The following is a 19,162-nucleotide window of genomic DNA, read 5'->3' on the forward strand; positions in this document are numbered from 1 at the left end:
AACCAGCCTAGGATAGGTTATAAGCCCTGTAAATACCAAGACTTCCATATTCTTCTTCATCTATGTTGAAATGTCAAAAAATACAGTATTTTTCTCTACCAATCTTAAGAAAAGTATTTTCCCTTATCATTTTGAGGTTCTTTCAAATAGTTATAAATAAAAAAGGTCTGAAAAAAATAAAATGGAGAATAAAAATGGATGAGATATGAAAGAATGTCGACCGTACCAATAGTGGTTTGAGAATTTGTATCTGCTAACCCATATATTACGCGTGTTATTTTATTTCGCGTTCTTTCAATAATATTTTCAACCTACATTTTTTTCTACCAATAAAACTGCCTCGTTTCATTCAAAATATACAAATAAACTACGCTACGAATTTGATTTCCGGTTCTCTTTATCAATAATAACACTTTTTGAAGGTTTTTTTGAACTTTGTACAATTGGGATTTATTTCTAAAAGTCATCCGGTTGTCGATTAGATGAAGTTAACGAACCACGTCGAGTATAACATAAACCACGTCGAGTATAACATAAAACATTTTTTTTGCTTAATTCCATGAAAAAAAAAATTGAAAAATATGTATTTATTTACGCTTACTTTAATTCTGAGAATACGTTTCAAATAATAGTTTTAAAATGTCTAAATCACTTGAAATAAAAGTCTTGAAGCAAAGTCATCTAACTTCATTAATTGATCTGGCAGTCACTTTGTGGTCACTTTGCAGTCACTTTGTGTTTCACCACGTCGAGTATAACATAAAACATTTTTTTGTTGCTTAATTCCATTAAAAAAATAATTGAAAAATATTTATTTATTTACGCTTACTTTAATTCTGAGAATACGTTTCAAATAATAGTTTTAAAATGTCTAAATCACTTGAAATAAAAGTCTTGAAGCAAAGTCATCTAACTTCATTAATTGATCTGGCAGTCACTTTATAGTAGTATATAATTGCATAATTTGTATAATTTGCATTCATCATTAATCGATATTTAGACACAAAGTATCAATTTTAAAAGATGTTTATCATAAGTCGATATTAACACACAAGGTATCAATTCTAAAAGACATTTATCATTCATCGATATTAAGACACAAAGTATCAATTCTACAATATATTTATCATTAATCGATATCAAAATACAAAGTATCATTTTAAAAAGCATTTTTTGCCATTGTAAAGCATACCATACTACTTTTTCCTTTTCACATAACTCCAACAACCATTATATGAACATGATATGCAGGTATTTATTTTAATTGAGAAAATAAGAATAATTTTCCAATTACTTCCTCGTTCCTCATTCGTGAGAAAATTTTCCAATATATAAACCTTTCAATGTTGGTATATTAGCTCGTAATACAAAGGAAATGTTTTAAATCTTGCGCTTTAAATAGAGCTACTAGATTTTACATAACATTGAATCTAATGTAATTGAAAATATATGGTATATGTTATTTTGCTCAATATCTCAAATATCCTTAGGTTGTTCGCAGATTGCTTTAAAATATTTACACAACTTAGCATTCAAACACGCATGTACTTTAAATTTTATGGGTGATTTTACCCATGTATTTAAATAAATAAAATAATTTCACAGATGGCGCTGCAATGGCAGCGCCATCTGTTAAACGTAATATCAAGACGCAATACTAAAAATTGCACATGGCGGACAGCGTATTTTTTGACAGCCTCTAAAATATTGTATACCCACAAGCATTGAGAAATTAAACATATAAGAAATGAGTGCTATGATTTTTCTTTCTTTTTCATTTAACTCTTAGCTACAGCAACGCGTGGCCGGGTACAGATAGTTTTATATTAAATGGTAAAAAATATGATCTGAGTAATATTCCGTAGAAAATTATATTTTTATTAACTTTTTTTTTTTAATCATCGAGGCACTGAAATCTCTTTGTATAATTCGAATAACGTTTCGTACTTTTAAATAAACCAAAAATATAATATCCATTTTTAATTAATCTTTTACTTAGTAAATACCACTATTTCTTAAAATCTACTGTGACACGTGTTTCGATGCATTCCGCATCATTTTCAAACACCGTATGTGAAGCTAATTCTAAATTTTAGAGTTGGGTCCTTGGGACGTTGAAGGTTGTAGAGGGGGTAGTAGCTGTTTCTTATTTTTATTTATTAATTTTTTTTTCTTATCAGTGGGAACATAGACAAAATGACATAGACATGTTCCCACTGATAAGAAATAAAAATAAAAAATAAAAATTAAACTAATAAATAAAAATAAGAAACAGCTACTACCCCCTCTTCAACCTCCAACGTCCCAAGGACCCAACTCTAAAATTTAGAATTAGCTTCACATACGGTGTTTGAAAATGATGCGGAATGCATCGAAACACGTGTCGCAGTAGATTTTAAGAAATAGTGGTATTTACTAAGTAAAACATTAATTAAAAATGGATAGATTTTACCACAAAGTGACTGCCGAATCAATTAATGAAATCAAAAAATAATAATATCGCTCATGCCATTTTACTATTCACAGTTGATATCAACTTTCCCTCCATAATGCTTGATAGTGAATAGTGACGCATCCTCTACTTCTCTACTAGACACATACGCACATATGACTAGATATTAATAATTAGGAGCGTGTACGTGGGTAGCTACTCAGATTTCTAGAACACTTGTATTTTGTATTCAGTACGACCATTCATTGTTTTCAATATACAGGCGCAGACAGGACAAAAGCACAATTCGTCAGATAAAAAAGTATTTGCTTTTGATTTGAAATCAGAAAAATCTATGTATTGTGTGCATTTTTTTTAAAGAGAAATATTTGTGTTTTTATTATTAACACAAATATTTCAATTTCATACTATTTCTGTGAGCCTAAGTGGTTCATTATTAGAAATAGATATCAAATTGTAGTAGAGTGGATTCGAACCGAGAAACTCCGACTTTGTCGAGTCCGCGACACTAACCACGGGACCACAACCCGACACAAAAAAATATACTAATTTATAATATTAACAAAAAAAGATCCCACAAAGGCATGGCCTGTGTGTGGGTACATTTTATTTTAAATTTTAATAAAAGGCACTGAAAGAATACGATAGATATCAAAAAATAAAAATATTTTTTTTAATTAAATATACATTGAATTACATTTGAACCAATTAATAAACATTTGAACCACAATATGAAATTAAGTTAACAAGCCGTATGTAATAAGATATTTAAAAAAATATAGTTTATTTAAATAAAGAGAGAATAATCAGTATGAAGTCATCAAATCATGCGAAATCTTTTTTTTTAAGGAATAACCCGCAAAGCCTCTACATTAAGAGACTTGTCTGCAGGTAGGATAGTAAAGATAGGGAAGGTAAATTGTTGAAAATACATCACAAACACCCAAACCAATTGAAAATAAATATTTCTGGAGTTTATTTTGCACTTGGCGTGAATCGAACCCGCTACGCCAGTTTCGCAGCGTCTACCCAACTACGCCACGGCGCCTGTTCTGTTCTTCTCCAAGATTCGAAATCTTGGTCTCAAATGTTATGTCAGGTACTTTTTCATGTAAATAATATCTACATGTATCGAGTTCGAATCTTGTCGACAAAACAGTTATTTTTCTTATGATTTAATGATACCATATAACCATAGTGATTTTATATATCTTGGTTTGTTGAATATAATATGCTACATATCTTAAACGTTTGTCGTATTAATCATCGCTTTATTCACAGATTTTTTTAATAATGTTTATTTCAATATAGCCCATTCTTTTTCATACATTCTCTCCGTAAGCTAGAGCAAAAACCAGCGTTTTTCTTCTTTTAAAATTCCTAACACATGAATCCTGTACAAAAACTGCGTACCAATAACATCGATCGTTTTTTTTTCTTACCGGAAACTATTTCGTGTTCGGATTTTTCATACGGGAGTCATACATTTGCATGAAAATGCCCGTTTACGGAGAGGCTAACACTATCCCAATCGTTTAAATCCTTCCAGTCTAGTCTGACAATGTCGCCAACGCTGTAAAACCAGTTATTGTAAGAAAAACAAAGCTTGTAAAAACATAAAACCGCTATTTGCTATGCATTCTTTGACGTCTAAATGACTTATATCTCATCGCATATCAGTATCTTGATACCCATTCCAAAGCGTTGGTTTCTTTATTGAAATTTTATGTTTTAATTTACTTTAATTAATTGAAATGCACTATCGAAAACTCTAGATTAATTCTACCAAGAGAGGTAGATCTCTTTCGTCTCAGCACTACTAGATTTAGGCAATTCCTCTCGGATAATAAATGTACTATGACATGACGTATATTTGTGATTTTCTTTTGTTTATGATCTTTCTTTATTTCGTACATTTTATTATTTTTTGTACGCTTTCTGTTATTTTCTTTTGGGCATTTAAAAAATATAGGAATGTTTGTATATTGTACCTGACTTTGCTGTCATGTACATGAAAATTTAAATAAATAAATACTCTGTCATATCTGGTTAAAATAACGAGTTTATTTTATTTTGTTAATTCTAAGTTAGTTAATTCTACCTCTTATAATTGTATAAAGCTGCGTATTAGTTTTTTAAAATTTTAATGAATCTACAGTAAGAAAATTCACTAAATAATTTGTGTAGCTGTTTTACGCAGCTCTAACATAAAGGTATTAACATCTGCAATGAATGCAGTTTGTTTAAAGCTGTATTTTCTCTTGCGAAATCAGTGTGGGGTACCTTCAATGAAAGAGCAGGTTATTATTAGTTTACGCATTCATATTTACTCCATTGTACGAAACCTAGTAGTATATTTCTACTGGAAGTCTAAGAGCTATTTAGCTATTGTTCACTTTGTTTCAGGAACTTTCATAGTTGGTACTTTTGCACACACAATAAGCATCAACAGTATTGTTAGGTATTATGTGACGTTTTTGTGCACTATTTTCTTATTAGTATATATATCACAGATAGTGTACGCCTATTATATGGTGTTTAAATCCATTAAGACTGTATAATTCTCATTTCTTATGAAATAAAATTGATTGACAATTCATTATAAAGTAGGTTTATGATAAAGTTGAGTTGCAAGAAATATTATTCACTTTTATGTTGAAAATTAATGTAGCAATTATATCGTTTGTAAATTTGTTTAAAATACCTTTGCACTTACGATGAAATGGGTTTTTATCATATATGTATTTATTGGTATGACGGTTTTAACTTGGCATGACCAAGTGTTTCAAATACTTGAAGCTAGTCAGGTCAAAAGTCGGAATAATCGGCGGGTATGTATGAGGAGATGTATGAATGTGAAAGAGTCAAAGATTGTGTGCAAAGACAGATTAGTTTGGCATTCTATTCCCTACGCCTGCCCCTACGGGAAGCGGCGTGATGGTTAGTTTGATAGTTTTGTGTACAAATATTTGGCCTCAATAACTAACTGATTTTCCCATTTTGATAGAATCTTCCTTTGTAAATTTGTTTCTAGCGCCTTCGATTGCCTGTTTTTATCAAAACATTTTCGCAAAAACCGTTTTTCTTATAAGTTTTATTTCTCTTCGTTATAACAACAAAGTTATTTATAACAACATCATCCGCTTATATACATAATCAACCTTTTGTTCTGAGCAAAACAAATATGTTTAAAAAAAGTGTATATATAACATATATGCACTAAGAAATGCACCAAACAAAATTTTGTCAACACGTTTCGATTATCCGGTCCGGTCATTTACCCGAATCTGCAAACCAGTTCCATTCAGACACCGAATCTTGTTCCGGTGTACCGTTAGGGCGAATATCTCCAAGACTTGTCCTGTCCCAAACTGATAATAATTCATGAGATTCATCTTGAAATGGGATAATTAGAGTGTCGCCTGCCTACTAACGGATTAGTACAATCCAATGCTTTGTTTCCAGTCATTGGCCCAACAGTTCTCTGCACTATTGGACCGATCGTCTTGTTGCTAACCGACTAATTATTGTTTGAACAGGCTACCCGATAATTATACCCTAATTCTGTGAGATATGGTTCAGTGATATAAAACTGTGCGGTCAGTCAATACTCATGTAAGTAACGTTCAACTCCCCATACAAGTATCCAACATTCTTTCTATTCCAAATTCTATAATTCTCATCTTAATCTCTAAAATAATAAAGCATTTATGATTTTTTTATTATATTGTTTGTAAATAAATAAAGACTTGACACTGGCAAAAAGTGTTAACTGCCAAATAAATATTTTTATATAAAAAATTATAAACAAGTATTTTTTTGACACACCCTATTTTTACAGCTTTTTTTTACGTTTACACACTTTTTACAAAGTGAACTTGTGTCGGGTTGTGGCCCCGTGGTTAGGTTGCGGACTCTGAGTCTGAATTTCTTGGTTCAAACTTACAATTTGATACCTAATATTAATAATAAACCGCTTAGGCTAACGGAAAAATGATAAAATTCAAACATATATTTAATAAAAACAAAAATATTTTAAATGTATTTAAAGTTTATAGTTGTTATAAATTGCGCAGTGAAATTCCAATTATAAAAAAATCTGATACACAAATATCAAAAAATAACCTGTGAATCTATTACACACGGAAATTGATGTTTAAACTTTAAAAATTAACATAAAAATGTAAATAATATCATTCTTAATTTAACTTCACTTCTATTTACTAAAAAAAACAAATATTCACTATATTTTCGGTAGGTAATAGTAATTTTCTGGCAATACTCAACGAAAACCGGTTTCAACATGCCAAAGTTTAGAAATAAATATATATGAAGATAATATATTTCACGTAACGTAACAGTTAAATCGTTAATGTCCGAATGAAAACCATTGTGTTTTTTTCTTTAAATAAGATTTTTTTAAATAACCATATTTAAAATACACCTCTATTGAAAGAAATTACAATAAACTTAATTTGGCAATACTAGTGCGTATACAATATTTCAGCCTCTATTAAATTATCAGAACGAAATATTTTCATAATTAAATTCCAATAAAAGGTTTTTTTTTTATGTATTAATTTTAAATCAAACAAAGATTTTTTAAGCCTACTAAGTTGTATTTTATTAACAAAAACACATAAAAAATTATATTGTGACAATAGTTTCGCCTTGTTAGGGCATTATCAATTTTTTGTGTTTTTGTTAATAAAATACAACTTAGTAGACTCAAAAAATCTGTGTTTGATTTAAAATTAATACACAAATTAAAATGGAGTTCTACAAATTAAACGCCAAATCAATAAATAAATAATGTATTTTTTTTGTTGGTTAGTAATTCAAAAACCATAAAGTATTTTATCTATTGTACCTTTAATGATGCAGCTTACCCATTTCGATGTTTTTTGGTTTGTTTAGATTTTAATATATAAATGATTACACAAATCACGAAAGGGTAGGGTTGATCGTCGTATTCATCCCCTATGCCTTTTATATGAAAATTTATTTTTATCTAACTTAGATCACACGCAATACAGTGAGTCTTGTTAGTATCAATCAAAAATTAAATTATGTTGTTTTTGTCGTATTCTATATATATACGAGTATATACATATATATTTGACGTATTCATAGGTCATTGATATGAAGGTTATATGAATACAAGAGAAGGGTTCGTTTGAAAATGATGGTTTTAAATAGATGGGGTAGGATACGCGTTACTGGAATACAGGTTTAATCAGTTTAAAACTTTTTAAGGGCTTATTAAGTAACATTTTAAATAACAGTTTATTATACAAAAACAATAATGCCTTACTAATATGTGGAGTATGTTCGTTTGTTAAATTTTTTAAATTTCATTAAGTTATTAATGATTCATTCGAAGTTTAAACAAAATGTAACATTAGAATACATTTAAATATTTCTCTTTTAATAGGTGTTTTTTTACCTGTAAAAACGATAAAACTGCTTAAAAAAAGTTATTTGTACGTAATAACAATGCACATGATACTAATAATTTCTCATCGCGTACAATGTGCTTCTTGATAGCTGCATAAATATTGTATATCCACAAGCATTAAGAAATTATAAGAAATACATAGGTGGTAAAAAATGCCTTTTATACATGAGAAATTGAAAAAACACAAAAAATTGTACTAGGAAAAAAGACTATTATATCCTTAATTAAGTAAAACTAATCAATATTGATTATAAGTCTCTCTCCAAGTATAATGGCTTAGTCTCTTTAGAGGATCATAGCGTAACTAGAATAAGACATTTTTAAGTAGAAATACGTAGTTGAAATATTAAAGTATAATTTTATAGCAATATTGAACTAAATTTAAATATTAAATAAGAAAAAATAATCAATTTAAATATCCGTGTATATAATTAAACAATTACAGATATTTATATTCAGATTTTAAGTTATTTACTAAGAAATTATACTACATATCGCTCACTCCTTTCAACAACATCATATATCAAAAATAGTCAATTTTCTGTTGTGCATGTTTTCGGAATGCCCAAAAAATGTACTATATCCCAGTAAAAGTGGCATATTTTCAACTTAATATTTACCCGCTACACGGCAGAAAGTGTTGTTTTTGCATTTTGAAGAAAGGGTATTGTTTTTTTTTTAAATAAACTAAATATTTTTCAAATGGAGAAAAAACATTCTGGTTATACCTAAAAAGATCTGTTGCACAGTAAAAATATCAATAAGTGGCTTGATATTTTTAAAAACGATCTCCTGAAAAATCAAGTTTTTTGATACATGACGTTAAAAGGAGTGAGCGATATAAAACAATTATTTTTCATATTGTGTAATTGTTGGCAATCGTTGTGGCAATTTATACTTTGTCTACAGCCAATCCATATAGCGATTTGGTCTACAGTGAGACCCTCTCTCATGTATTTAAGCTAGGATATACGTCTATTTCCTATGCTGCGTTTACTACTTCTCACGTTTATTACTTCGTTTTTCTCTCCGCTCATAAAATGGCCAAAGTACTCTAAATTTCCTTTCTTTATTTTATCTTTAAATTCTCTCTTTTTTCTCATACATCCTATACGACATCCACAATATAAACATATCTACAATATGTTCTATCTATATCTAAAGTATGTTCTTGTTCTCAACATTTTAAGTGTATCCAAATACTTGTTCACAAATCGAGATTATCTCCAATTAGGAGTTATTTTTCATATATTTTTTTTGTTGATATCTCAACATAGAAATAAAAATGAAAGCCCCGTAAATCCCAAGACTTCCATATTCTTTTTCATCTTTGATGAGATGTCAAAAAATAATAAGAAAAATAACTTCTATAAGCGGAAATAATAAAGATTTTTAACAAGTATTTGGGCACACTCGAAATGTTGTAAATGATTTAACTGGTCAAATTACGAGTTAAAATAATAATAATATTTTCTAGCGTTTCTCGAGTGTGTGAATATAATCCAAGATTCAGACCTCTCATACAAATGAAAGAGTTTCTGCTTAATAAAAACTTTCTTTCATCTTACCATAGATGCCTATAGTGAAATTCTAGGAATTCAAGCATTTCGTTTCGAATTTGACCTATACATATAGAAGTTCCAAGAATTTGAGTAGTGAGGTTGCCAATCATGCGTATAATTGGTGAATGTTACACATGTGTAAAGTGATCACTTGAACCAGCCTGTGACGGTCGTAAGCCCCGTAGATGTCCAGACTTCCATATTCTTCTTCATCTACTGTCAAAAAATGTTTTTTGTGTATTGTAGGTAAACATAACTATTATACTATACACATTCATTAGTTTTATGGAGAAATTATTACACCTACAGCAATGATAATTATGTATGCGTTTTATAGCACTATAAAGCACTAAAGGGCTTATGAGATACTATAACAAAGATAAACGTAATAATTAAGGTGTGTGGTTACTGTAAAACTCATATCAGTGGTTCCCAATTTTTTTATGAAACACACCGCGAAATAGCATATAAAAACCATGCGAAACTGACAGGGTATCTTCCCGCACAGTTTTGGAACTGGTGACTTGCGTGTAAATAATAAGGTCATTTCCATATCTGAATGCAGGACTATCCTAAGTGGTATACACGTCAATTATATTTTTATTCATACATGACGTTCTTGATTCTACTGATTTGAATGTGTAGATAAATCTTAATTTAAGTAATTAGCTATTCTAACATTATGAATATAAATATTTAAAATGAAATTTTACTTTTAACTCTTAAAAAAATTGCTTTCAAAAGTTTAATAGTCTTTCATGTAAACTTTACTTTTATGCAGTTAGGACAGTTCTGCTTTCATGTGACGATGTATTGAATATTACTTGTATTTTAAAAAACGTAAAAAATAGAGGCTGTGATATTTCCATGGCAGTTATCAAAGAAGAAATATATAATTATAAATATTTATTGAATTAAATTCATCAGTTAATTTCAACTTTTGACATGACCAAATTTTAGATTTTGATTGATTTGGTCACACCGAATTCTTGTCCGTCCTCGTTCTGTTCTCCCATTCACGTTTGCCAAACAAACAAATAAACATGTCCGAACAAACTCAAAAACCCTTTCGTCATATATTTTTCACAACCCCAAACTAGGCTTAACATTCCTTTCTGACATCCTCATGTTTTATTCAGCCGCACTTCGATTTTTGCACACATTCGTCTACTGGATCGGGATTGTATGATGTATTTTATCACCTTTTATGGTCGACTGCTTGGCTGGAACCGAATATCTTTACTCTCTTAGCTAGCCAACTTAGTTTCAAATGCAGTAAAACCTCGATATAACGAACTAATTAGGGGGAAAGGGTGTCCGTTAAAGCCGAAAATCCGTTATATAAAAATAGGTTTAAAATAAATCAAAAAAACCTTTTTTAACACTGTTTTTGAACAGTTTTTAGATACAAACGAACAATACAAAATACAAACAAAATTCTATTTATCGTCTCCGGATACTCGTTATGAAGCGACGTTGCTGTTTGATATCGACGCATTTGCTTTTAGTAATCCTGCTTTGAAAAGGGAATCAAATTTTGTTTGCACTTTCAAAGTTTGCTTTTTTTTATAATAAACTTTCTTAATTACAAAAATGAGGTCCGTTATAACGAGGTTTTACTGTAGTTTAGAAGTTTAGCCGTAGCATATAAATTTTCTACGATATGCATTTAGATAGGGGTGCGTCATTGTTTGTCCTTGCAGCCACGTAAAAGATCGCATTGCACAATTTCCATAGTGCGTCAGACTGCACATTATAACACGCGTTTTCTATAGTTTTGTTTACTTCTCCAATATTGTCGCAGTTTTCCAATAACGATTTTCTTTTATCAATTATTATTGCGGAAATTTTAGCGATAATGGATGGTATAAAAGTCGTGTCTTATCGTTAGGAGTTCAGTTATTTGTAAGACGCCCTGTTTTTAACTAATTTGATGGTTAGTATTTTACGTGCAATAATAATTATAAATTGAGTTTTACTCATATATTTTTCAAGATTTTTTCATTACATGAAATTTTTTTATTTTTTTTTATTTTTCTTGTTTCTTTTGTCGTTACGATTTTTCAGTTTTTCACATTTTTTAATATTGTCTTTTCAGTTTCTTAAGTCTAAAGTATTTTGGATAGGTACTTTATATAAAATTATTAAACTACAATATTTTGGGAAAGGCAAGAAACTGTTGGATAAAATACGTGAGTTTACATAGAAATTCGCATTTTAAAAATTAAAAACCTTATATGTATATCTACATATATGGTCTTTTAGGTAAACAAATATACTCATAAATATACAAACATAAGTACATATATACAAAAAATTAAAATTATACGAGTTGTTGATATTAAGGAGCATTAAAGTACATATTTAATCAACAAATATGATACCTATTTTTTTTTCGTTTATTAGAATTTGGAAATCAAATTGGTTTTTCCATTAGTTGGGTAATATATCCAAAATTAAACACGGTTATTGGATTGAATTCTACTTTTATTTCCATATTTATGATAATATGTGACCCGTTTTGTCTTATTAATGTCTTGATAAGACGAAACGTGTCACATCATAGAATGTAAATAAAATAGAATTCAATCCAATAACCGTGCTTAATTTGGAATATATTACCCAAAAATTCAAATGGAATGCTACTAACTCTCTGCAGTTACAATAAATATTTTCTATTAGTCCTAATTTCATGATCCTACTTGGATTAAAAGTGAAATTACTTTTCCATTTTTTTTTTTAAACATTTTTTGTAGATTCAGAAAGAAAATGAATATCAAAAATTGGTAGAAAAACCTGAGTTTCTTTTGATATATGTTCGACTGTTATTGTTATCTTTTCTAAAAAGACAAAGAAAAACGAAATTCAGGAGTGGATGGCTTTATTTTCAGTGATACCAATACATAATTCATTATTATTGCGAGGATAAAAATCATCTTAAAATATATGTGATTTTTTAATTTTATTTCAGCTTGATTTTATATCTACCTGTGTATTGTATAATAAATCAAATAAATTGCTTTGTTCCAGAAATCATGGGTTTGTCGACATATCTCCCTCTTCTTGTTCTAGCAGCCATCGCGGCATCAGCATACGGTACCTATATTTTTGCATTAATTTACATTTTTAAAATAACAATGGCGTTTTCTTTTGCATTCGACTTTCTTTCAGAGACCTCATTCACAAGTAATATATCACGATCGAATAAATTTATGTTGTTATTGTATCGGTATGATTGATATCTCTCAAAATCATTACAAATTCGATAACAGAGAGATGTATATTTAAAAATACACATACAATTTTCATCCAGAAATATGAACGTATAAATTATAATAAAACATATTTTATTTGAAATTCAAATGGATCATTTCTAGGCATTTTAAGATATACCTAAGCGCCATTTTTTTACAATTTTAGACACTTTGAGAATTTTACGCATTTAAATATATGGTGAATTGAATATTATTGCTAAAAATGTTGTCTTATAAGTTTTTTATAAAATAAGCAATTGGACTCCAATCGTCATAATTTGCCCTAAAAGGATTATTTTAAAACCTATTCGGGTGATTTCTCAATGAGAATGATCAAATTGAAAAAAATATCCTTCTCCAAGCACTAGAGCTCAGTCTCTTCTTTTGAAAAAGCTCAACGCCAGTAAAATTATAAGATTGTATTTAGTAGAAATGTAAAGAAATTGTATTAAATAGTTTAAAAAAAGTAACTTTATTAAATAAATAAACAAAAAAAAGAGAAGTCAAAAAAATCTATTTATTTTATTTTAAAAGCATACTCAACTTTTTTGTATGGTAATAAAACACTCCGTATCATTTATTGTTCACTATGTCTAATACCACTTAAAAATTTTACTTCACGTCTACCGGTTTCTGAATGACCATTCCATCATCAGGTCAACTTCAACCTACAGTGGTATTACACAAAGTGAACGATGAATGATACGGAGAGTATTGAATTATGTACATGATGTTATACTGATGATGGTACTTTCGAACTGGAACAATAATTTTATTAATTCTTTTTAAATATTTTTAGCAAGTGTCTTTTATTCCCTTTTCATTTTCTTGCATAGATTTCTTGAAACTATTACTTTTTTATTCATTACCAGGAGACAAGCCAGCTCGCATAGTATGCTACTTCAGTAACTGGGCCGTCTATAGGCCCGGCGTAGGAAGGTATGGACTGGAAGACGTGCCAGCTGAGCTCTGCACCCATTTGGTTTACTCCTTTATCGGAGTGGACGATTCCAACTGGGAGGTGCTCGTCATTGACCCAGAAGTAAGTGGAATAATTGAAATTTGTTTTTTGTAAGCTTATGAAATAAAACATCAATTCATAATGAAGTCATTTTTTTTAAATATAGTTACGAGAGTTTTTTTATAATTTTAATCGTTTTATAGACATTTCTACTTTACAACAATAAAATTAGATACTCTGTACTTCCCAATAAAGAGACTAAGCTCTTATGTTTGGAGAGGGACTTACACTTATTATTTATGTTTATGGGCGATATATATATTTTTTTTCTATAATTTTTTTATTGTGTTTTTTGTATTATTTTCGATTAACATATAAATAAGGTATTTAATTTATTATCAGCATTTTTTATATCTGTAGGAAGGTTATTGAAGTATTTGGTTTCCAATTATTTAAAAAAATATATGTTTTCCTTTTTAAAAAAAATTGAAGACATTCAATGTCTAAAAAAATAAATAAAATGAGTTACATACATGTAAAACCAAAGCAAAAAAAAAAACATTTAAAAAAAATAGTAATTTTAAAAAAAACCCATAAACATAAACAATAAATATCAACTTTAAGTCCCTCTCCAAGCACAAGAGCTAAGTCTCTTCATAGATATAACAGCGTACTTAATTTTAAGATTGTAAAGTAGAAATGTCTAGAAAATTAATTAAATTATAAAAAAAACTCTTGTAACTATATTAAATGAATAAATCAAATATTAAAATCGTATAAAGTCACATAAAAATTATATCTAAAAACGCGCTTGATTCGACAACTTTTTTTAACTGATTTTTTACTTGCCATCCAGTTGGACGTGCAGAAAAACGGGTTCTCCAACTTCACATCCATCCGGTCCAAGTATCCAAATCTCAAGCTGCAGATCGCTGTCGGCGGCTGGGCCGAGGGCGGAGAGAAGTACTCTGCCATGGTGGCTGACAAGGCCAAAAGGACCACCTTCATCAGAAGCATCGTCGGTTAGTACTGTCTCATTTCATCATCGTCATAAATAGTTATGTGCAACAGATCTTTTTAGGGAAAACCTGAATGTTTTTTCTCCATTTGAAAAATATTTAGTATATTAAAAAAAAATAGTTAAATAATACCTTTTCTTCAAAATGCAAAAACAATACTTTCTGCCCTGTAGCGGGTAAATATCAAGTTAAAAATATGCTGCTTTTGCTGGGATATAGTACATTTTCTGGGCATTCCAAGAACATCTGCAACTGAAAATTGACGATTTTTGATATTTAACGTTGTTGAAAAGAGTGAGCGATATGAACAAAATACACATTGCAACAATGACTGTTCGCTATTGGTTGTCTCTATCTCGGTGGGGTGACCAACTGCAACTTTTTGGTCCCATATAGAGAAGCCACTTCCTTACTTGTTTCTTCAGACTATTATTATAATTGCTTCGACAAGGGTCACAACCCTCAGCAATGAAGACTAAGACCGAAAAGAATTACATGTATTATTATGATGTGTCTTTTTGTTCCAGCCTTCATGAACAAGTACAGGTTCGACGGGTTCGACCTGGACTGGGAGTATCCCGGCGCGGCCGACCGCGGCGGCTCCTTCGGCGACAAGGACCGCTTCCTGTACTTCGTGGAGGAGCTGCGCAGGGCCTTCCTGCGCCAGGCGCGCGGCTGGGAGATCACCATGGCCGTGCCGCTGGCCAAGTTCCGCCTGCAGGAGGGCTACCACGTGCCGGAACTGTGCGAGTGAGTCATAACTACGACACTTACTAACTAACTAACTTACGTGTGAGTAGAAGACGGATCTCCTGGGTCGGGATTATACGTGATTGCGCGGGGATCAGGACAGGATTGGCTGTTTACAGCTCGCTCACTCCTTTCAACAACGTCGTATATCAAAAATCGTCAATTTTCAGTTGTGCATGTTTTCGAAATGATTAAAAAAATGTACTATATCTCAGCAAAATCTGCATATTTTTAACTTGATATTTACCCGCTACAGGGCAGAAAGTGTTGTTTTTGCATTTTGAAGAAAAGGTATTGTTTAATTATTTTTTTAAATATACTATATATTTTTCAAATGGAAAAAAAACCTTCAGGTTTTACCTAAAAAAATCTGTTGCACATCAAAAAGTTCAACAATTACCTTCATATTTATTTTTAATATATTGTTTAATATTTTTAAACTTTAAAAACGTTCTCCTGAAAAATGTTTTTTGATTTATGACGTTCTTGAAAGGAGTGAGCGAGCTGCCCAAGACAAGGATAATTACCCTCGAGTGATAGTCGAAGTCAGGGGACTTGACATGACACGCACAGAAAAGGAAAAATAACTAACCATCACGCCGCTTCCCGCAGGTGAAGGCAGAGAAAATAGAACGCCACACTAAATTCTGTCTTTGCAAACATTATTTGCCTCTTTCACATTCATGCATCTCCTCATGATATATATTGATATACCTGAACTTGCCAGGTTTTTCTTGGTTTTACTCTGCTCCTTTTTCCAACTACATTCGCCTCATATTTGAGGGCTGTATTTGTGCATGTTACCTAATCGGCGAAACCTATGGGTGAAATGAAGACAAAATAATATTGAAACCTACTTGGCAAAATTAGTTTATTTTTATTCAGAATATGGTAAGCAAGGCTGTTTTGGCACACCTCCTTTTGATTACATACTGATTTCACGTGTATCATAAATACTATCTGATATAACCTGGCACATACTGACATATTATATTAAGCTTCGTATGTTTATGCTAAGAATATGCGCTATGGTATATACGAGGTCGAAAGAAAAGTTCGCAATCAAGTTTTTAATGAAAAATTATTTTGTAATGGATAATTTTGAAACATCAATAGTTATAAGTACTTTTTCATCAACCTTATTTTGCTTGTTGACAAATTACGCATTTTTTAATTTCTGAAAAAAAACTCATATTTAAAAATGTATACAGTAAAACGTCATTTTTATGGATTAACTTGTCAGTTAAATCACGTAACAAAAATGTTTTTTTGTCCGATGTTTCTGATAATTGTGTTACCACACTGTTTGGGTGTGATTCATTTTTGGTGTGTTTTTTCATCATTATTAATTAAATATATCACAATTTATAATTACCGTATCAAGACAGGTTTTTTACTGTATTTAATTCCAACAAATAAAATCTTTTCATCATAAGACAATAATTGTTGTTTTATTTTACTGAGACCAATAACAGTATATACATACATCTTTAAGTTAAAAACAAATAATAATAAAACCCTTATCCGCACCCCAATGGTGCATAGGGCACTGCGTCATATAAACGCAGTGTTATCTTGATCGTTTCCACATGAAGGAAAGGTGATCAGCCCTCCGCTTCAGGTACCAGTCCAGGGTAATATTGAATAAATATGACAGTGAAAAAATCACTTATATTTATTTTACTCCCCTTGGGAATCGAACCCGGGACCTCCAGAAAGGTAGCCGAGCGTGCTGACTATTACACTACGGAGGCGGACAAAAGTTTTAAGTTAATTCATATGAATTTAATACATTTTTAACACAAAGCATTTAAATGCTCAAAAAATTATTATTATACCGATGTTGATAAAATTGAAGTATATAAAATTCTCTGTATTAAAGCTTACAACTTTTAATGCTACTCAAAGCTTTTTTTTAAATAGTTTAAAAGCCTAATAACTACCCTCTCTACCTTACTTAATTAAAATGCTTCTACAAATTAAGGCCAACTAAAACAATTAATTCAAGGCCATATTTCTCTTCCCAAAAGAAATTCCCGAATAATTATCGAAAGCTAGAGAAATAATTATCTTACAAAGCTTTTAAATTAGTAAGTTTACTTAATAAATAACACATTATTGAGTACTTAACTTTCATTATTTTCAGCTGTTACCCTAGTTTACAAGGTTTTCAGCATTGAATGAGGTCAAACCTGTCATAGACCACAAAAATAAAACTTCAATCAGATTCAAATTGTACCCCAACTATTAGGTTATCATTATAACTGTATTATTTTTTATATTGATTTGGTATTAATTAATTTTGGTATAAGGTCCGGTATTCGTTAAGTTACAACTTCATTTTCTATAAATTCAGGTAATATTTTACGTAATTGATCTTCTTCCTAAAACACCGTTTTTGCATTGAAAAAATAAGTATTTCTTCGAAATAATTATATGGCTATGAAAAGAAAAGAAATATTGAAAAGTAATAAATTTAAAAAATGTGTATAAAAATATTTTTTCCATATATTTTAAAAAAACAAAACATATTCAATATCCATTCTTTGAAAAAATCGGGCGTGGACACACGTGCAGCCCTGACCGCGGCTCAATGGATACTGATTTAGACGCTTGAGACAAGCTCGAGATCTCAGCCTTAAATATAAAATGCAAATTTTTGTAAAATACCATTTTTGAGTTTATTAATGTAATCGCGACTAGTTTTGAGAACCACAGATGTTCTCATCAAATACTGAATACAAGTTTGTATTTTCACGTGTTGATGAGAACATCTGTTGTTCTCGAAGTCTATGTTTACATTAATAAATTGAAAAATGGTCTCATACAAGTGTTTCATTATTATGTTTTAATAGCATCTACACTTTTTATTACTTAACAAAGAAATCATAAATACAACCTTCAAAAACAAAAAATAAATGTTATTATCAATTACTATAAAAACTATTTTTCAAAAAAAACTACAGTGTATATTTTTGTATTTTCTCCTGTTGATATGTAGTTCTCGAAAATAGTCATTTTTACATTAATAAGCTCAAAAGAATGGTCTTATAAGAAAGTTTTTATTTTATTAATGAAAACTAGATTATTTTTATACAGTGGGAAAGACATCGATTCCTGAATGACTAAGGTATTAAATTAACATAGTTTTCACGTTAGGCTAAATCCAGATAATTCATTGATTTGTTTTTTAATATATTTATTTTTGTATTTATTTGCATGTACAGAATGCTACATCTGTCACGAAATCATTAATTATTTTTTTCCTTGCTATTCGTAACGGTTAAAACAACCGTATTTTTATTTATTTATTATCTTGCTATCCGACTATTAAATTTCAGGTGTATGCAAATGAGATGACATTAATCTTATGGAAAACTGGATTCGTACTTTTTAACTGCAAAAAACACCATAAATTGTATTGAACACTTTATTTACAGCATTAATAATTACATTTGTATGCAAATGATTTAAAATAATGCACAAAAGCACACATTTTTTTATTTAAATTTAAATTCATATTAATTAAATTGGCACATATTTCCTAAAATCCGATAATCTGCTATTTATATAAACAATCATATAAATAACAATCTCCCTATCCATAATATACAAAATATATTTTGTTTAATTATTATTTATTCAAAATCTTAAATCTCCTCTTTGCATTTGAATATGCGCGTGTTTTTATCTGACATACATAAAT

General features: G+C 29.9%; 1 protein-coding gene across 2 annotated transcripts in view; it reads left to right on the forward strand.

Annotated features, from left to right (window-relative positions):
• The window catches only part of Cht5 (Chitinase 5), a 29,415-nt gene that overhangs the window by 1,195 nt on the left and 9,058 nt on the right, over nt 1–19,162 (forward strand). Inside the window, exons 1-5 of one of the 2 annotated variants that reach the window (XM_088278033.1) lie at nt 5,749–6,067; nt 12,503–12,568; nt 13,599–13,768; nt 14,544–14,709; nt 15,234–15,456. In XM_088278033.1, coding sequence (XP_088134159.1) covers nt 12,508–12,568; nt 13,599–13,768; nt 14,544–14,709; nt 15,234–15,456 — 620 coding nt within the window. In that variant the 5' untranslated portion in view covers nt 5,749–6,067; nt 12,503–12,507. Of the gene's footprint in view, nt 1–5,748; nt 6,068–12,502; nt 12,569–13,598; nt 13,769–14,543; nt 14,710–15,233; nt 15,457–19,162 lie in introns of those variants that run through there. The other variant, XM_088278032.1, reaches the window with a different exon arrangement.

This window comes from Brachycentrus maculatus, unplaced genomic scaffold, assembly GCF_059751285.1.
Source record: "Brachycentrus maculatus isolate JH-2025_06_01 unplaced genomic scaffold, ASM5975128v1 h1tg000055l, whole genome shotgun sequence".
Taxonomy (NCBI): Eukaryota; Metazoa; Arthropoda; class Insecta; order Trichoptera; family Brachycentridae; genus Brachycentrus; species Brachycentrus maculatus.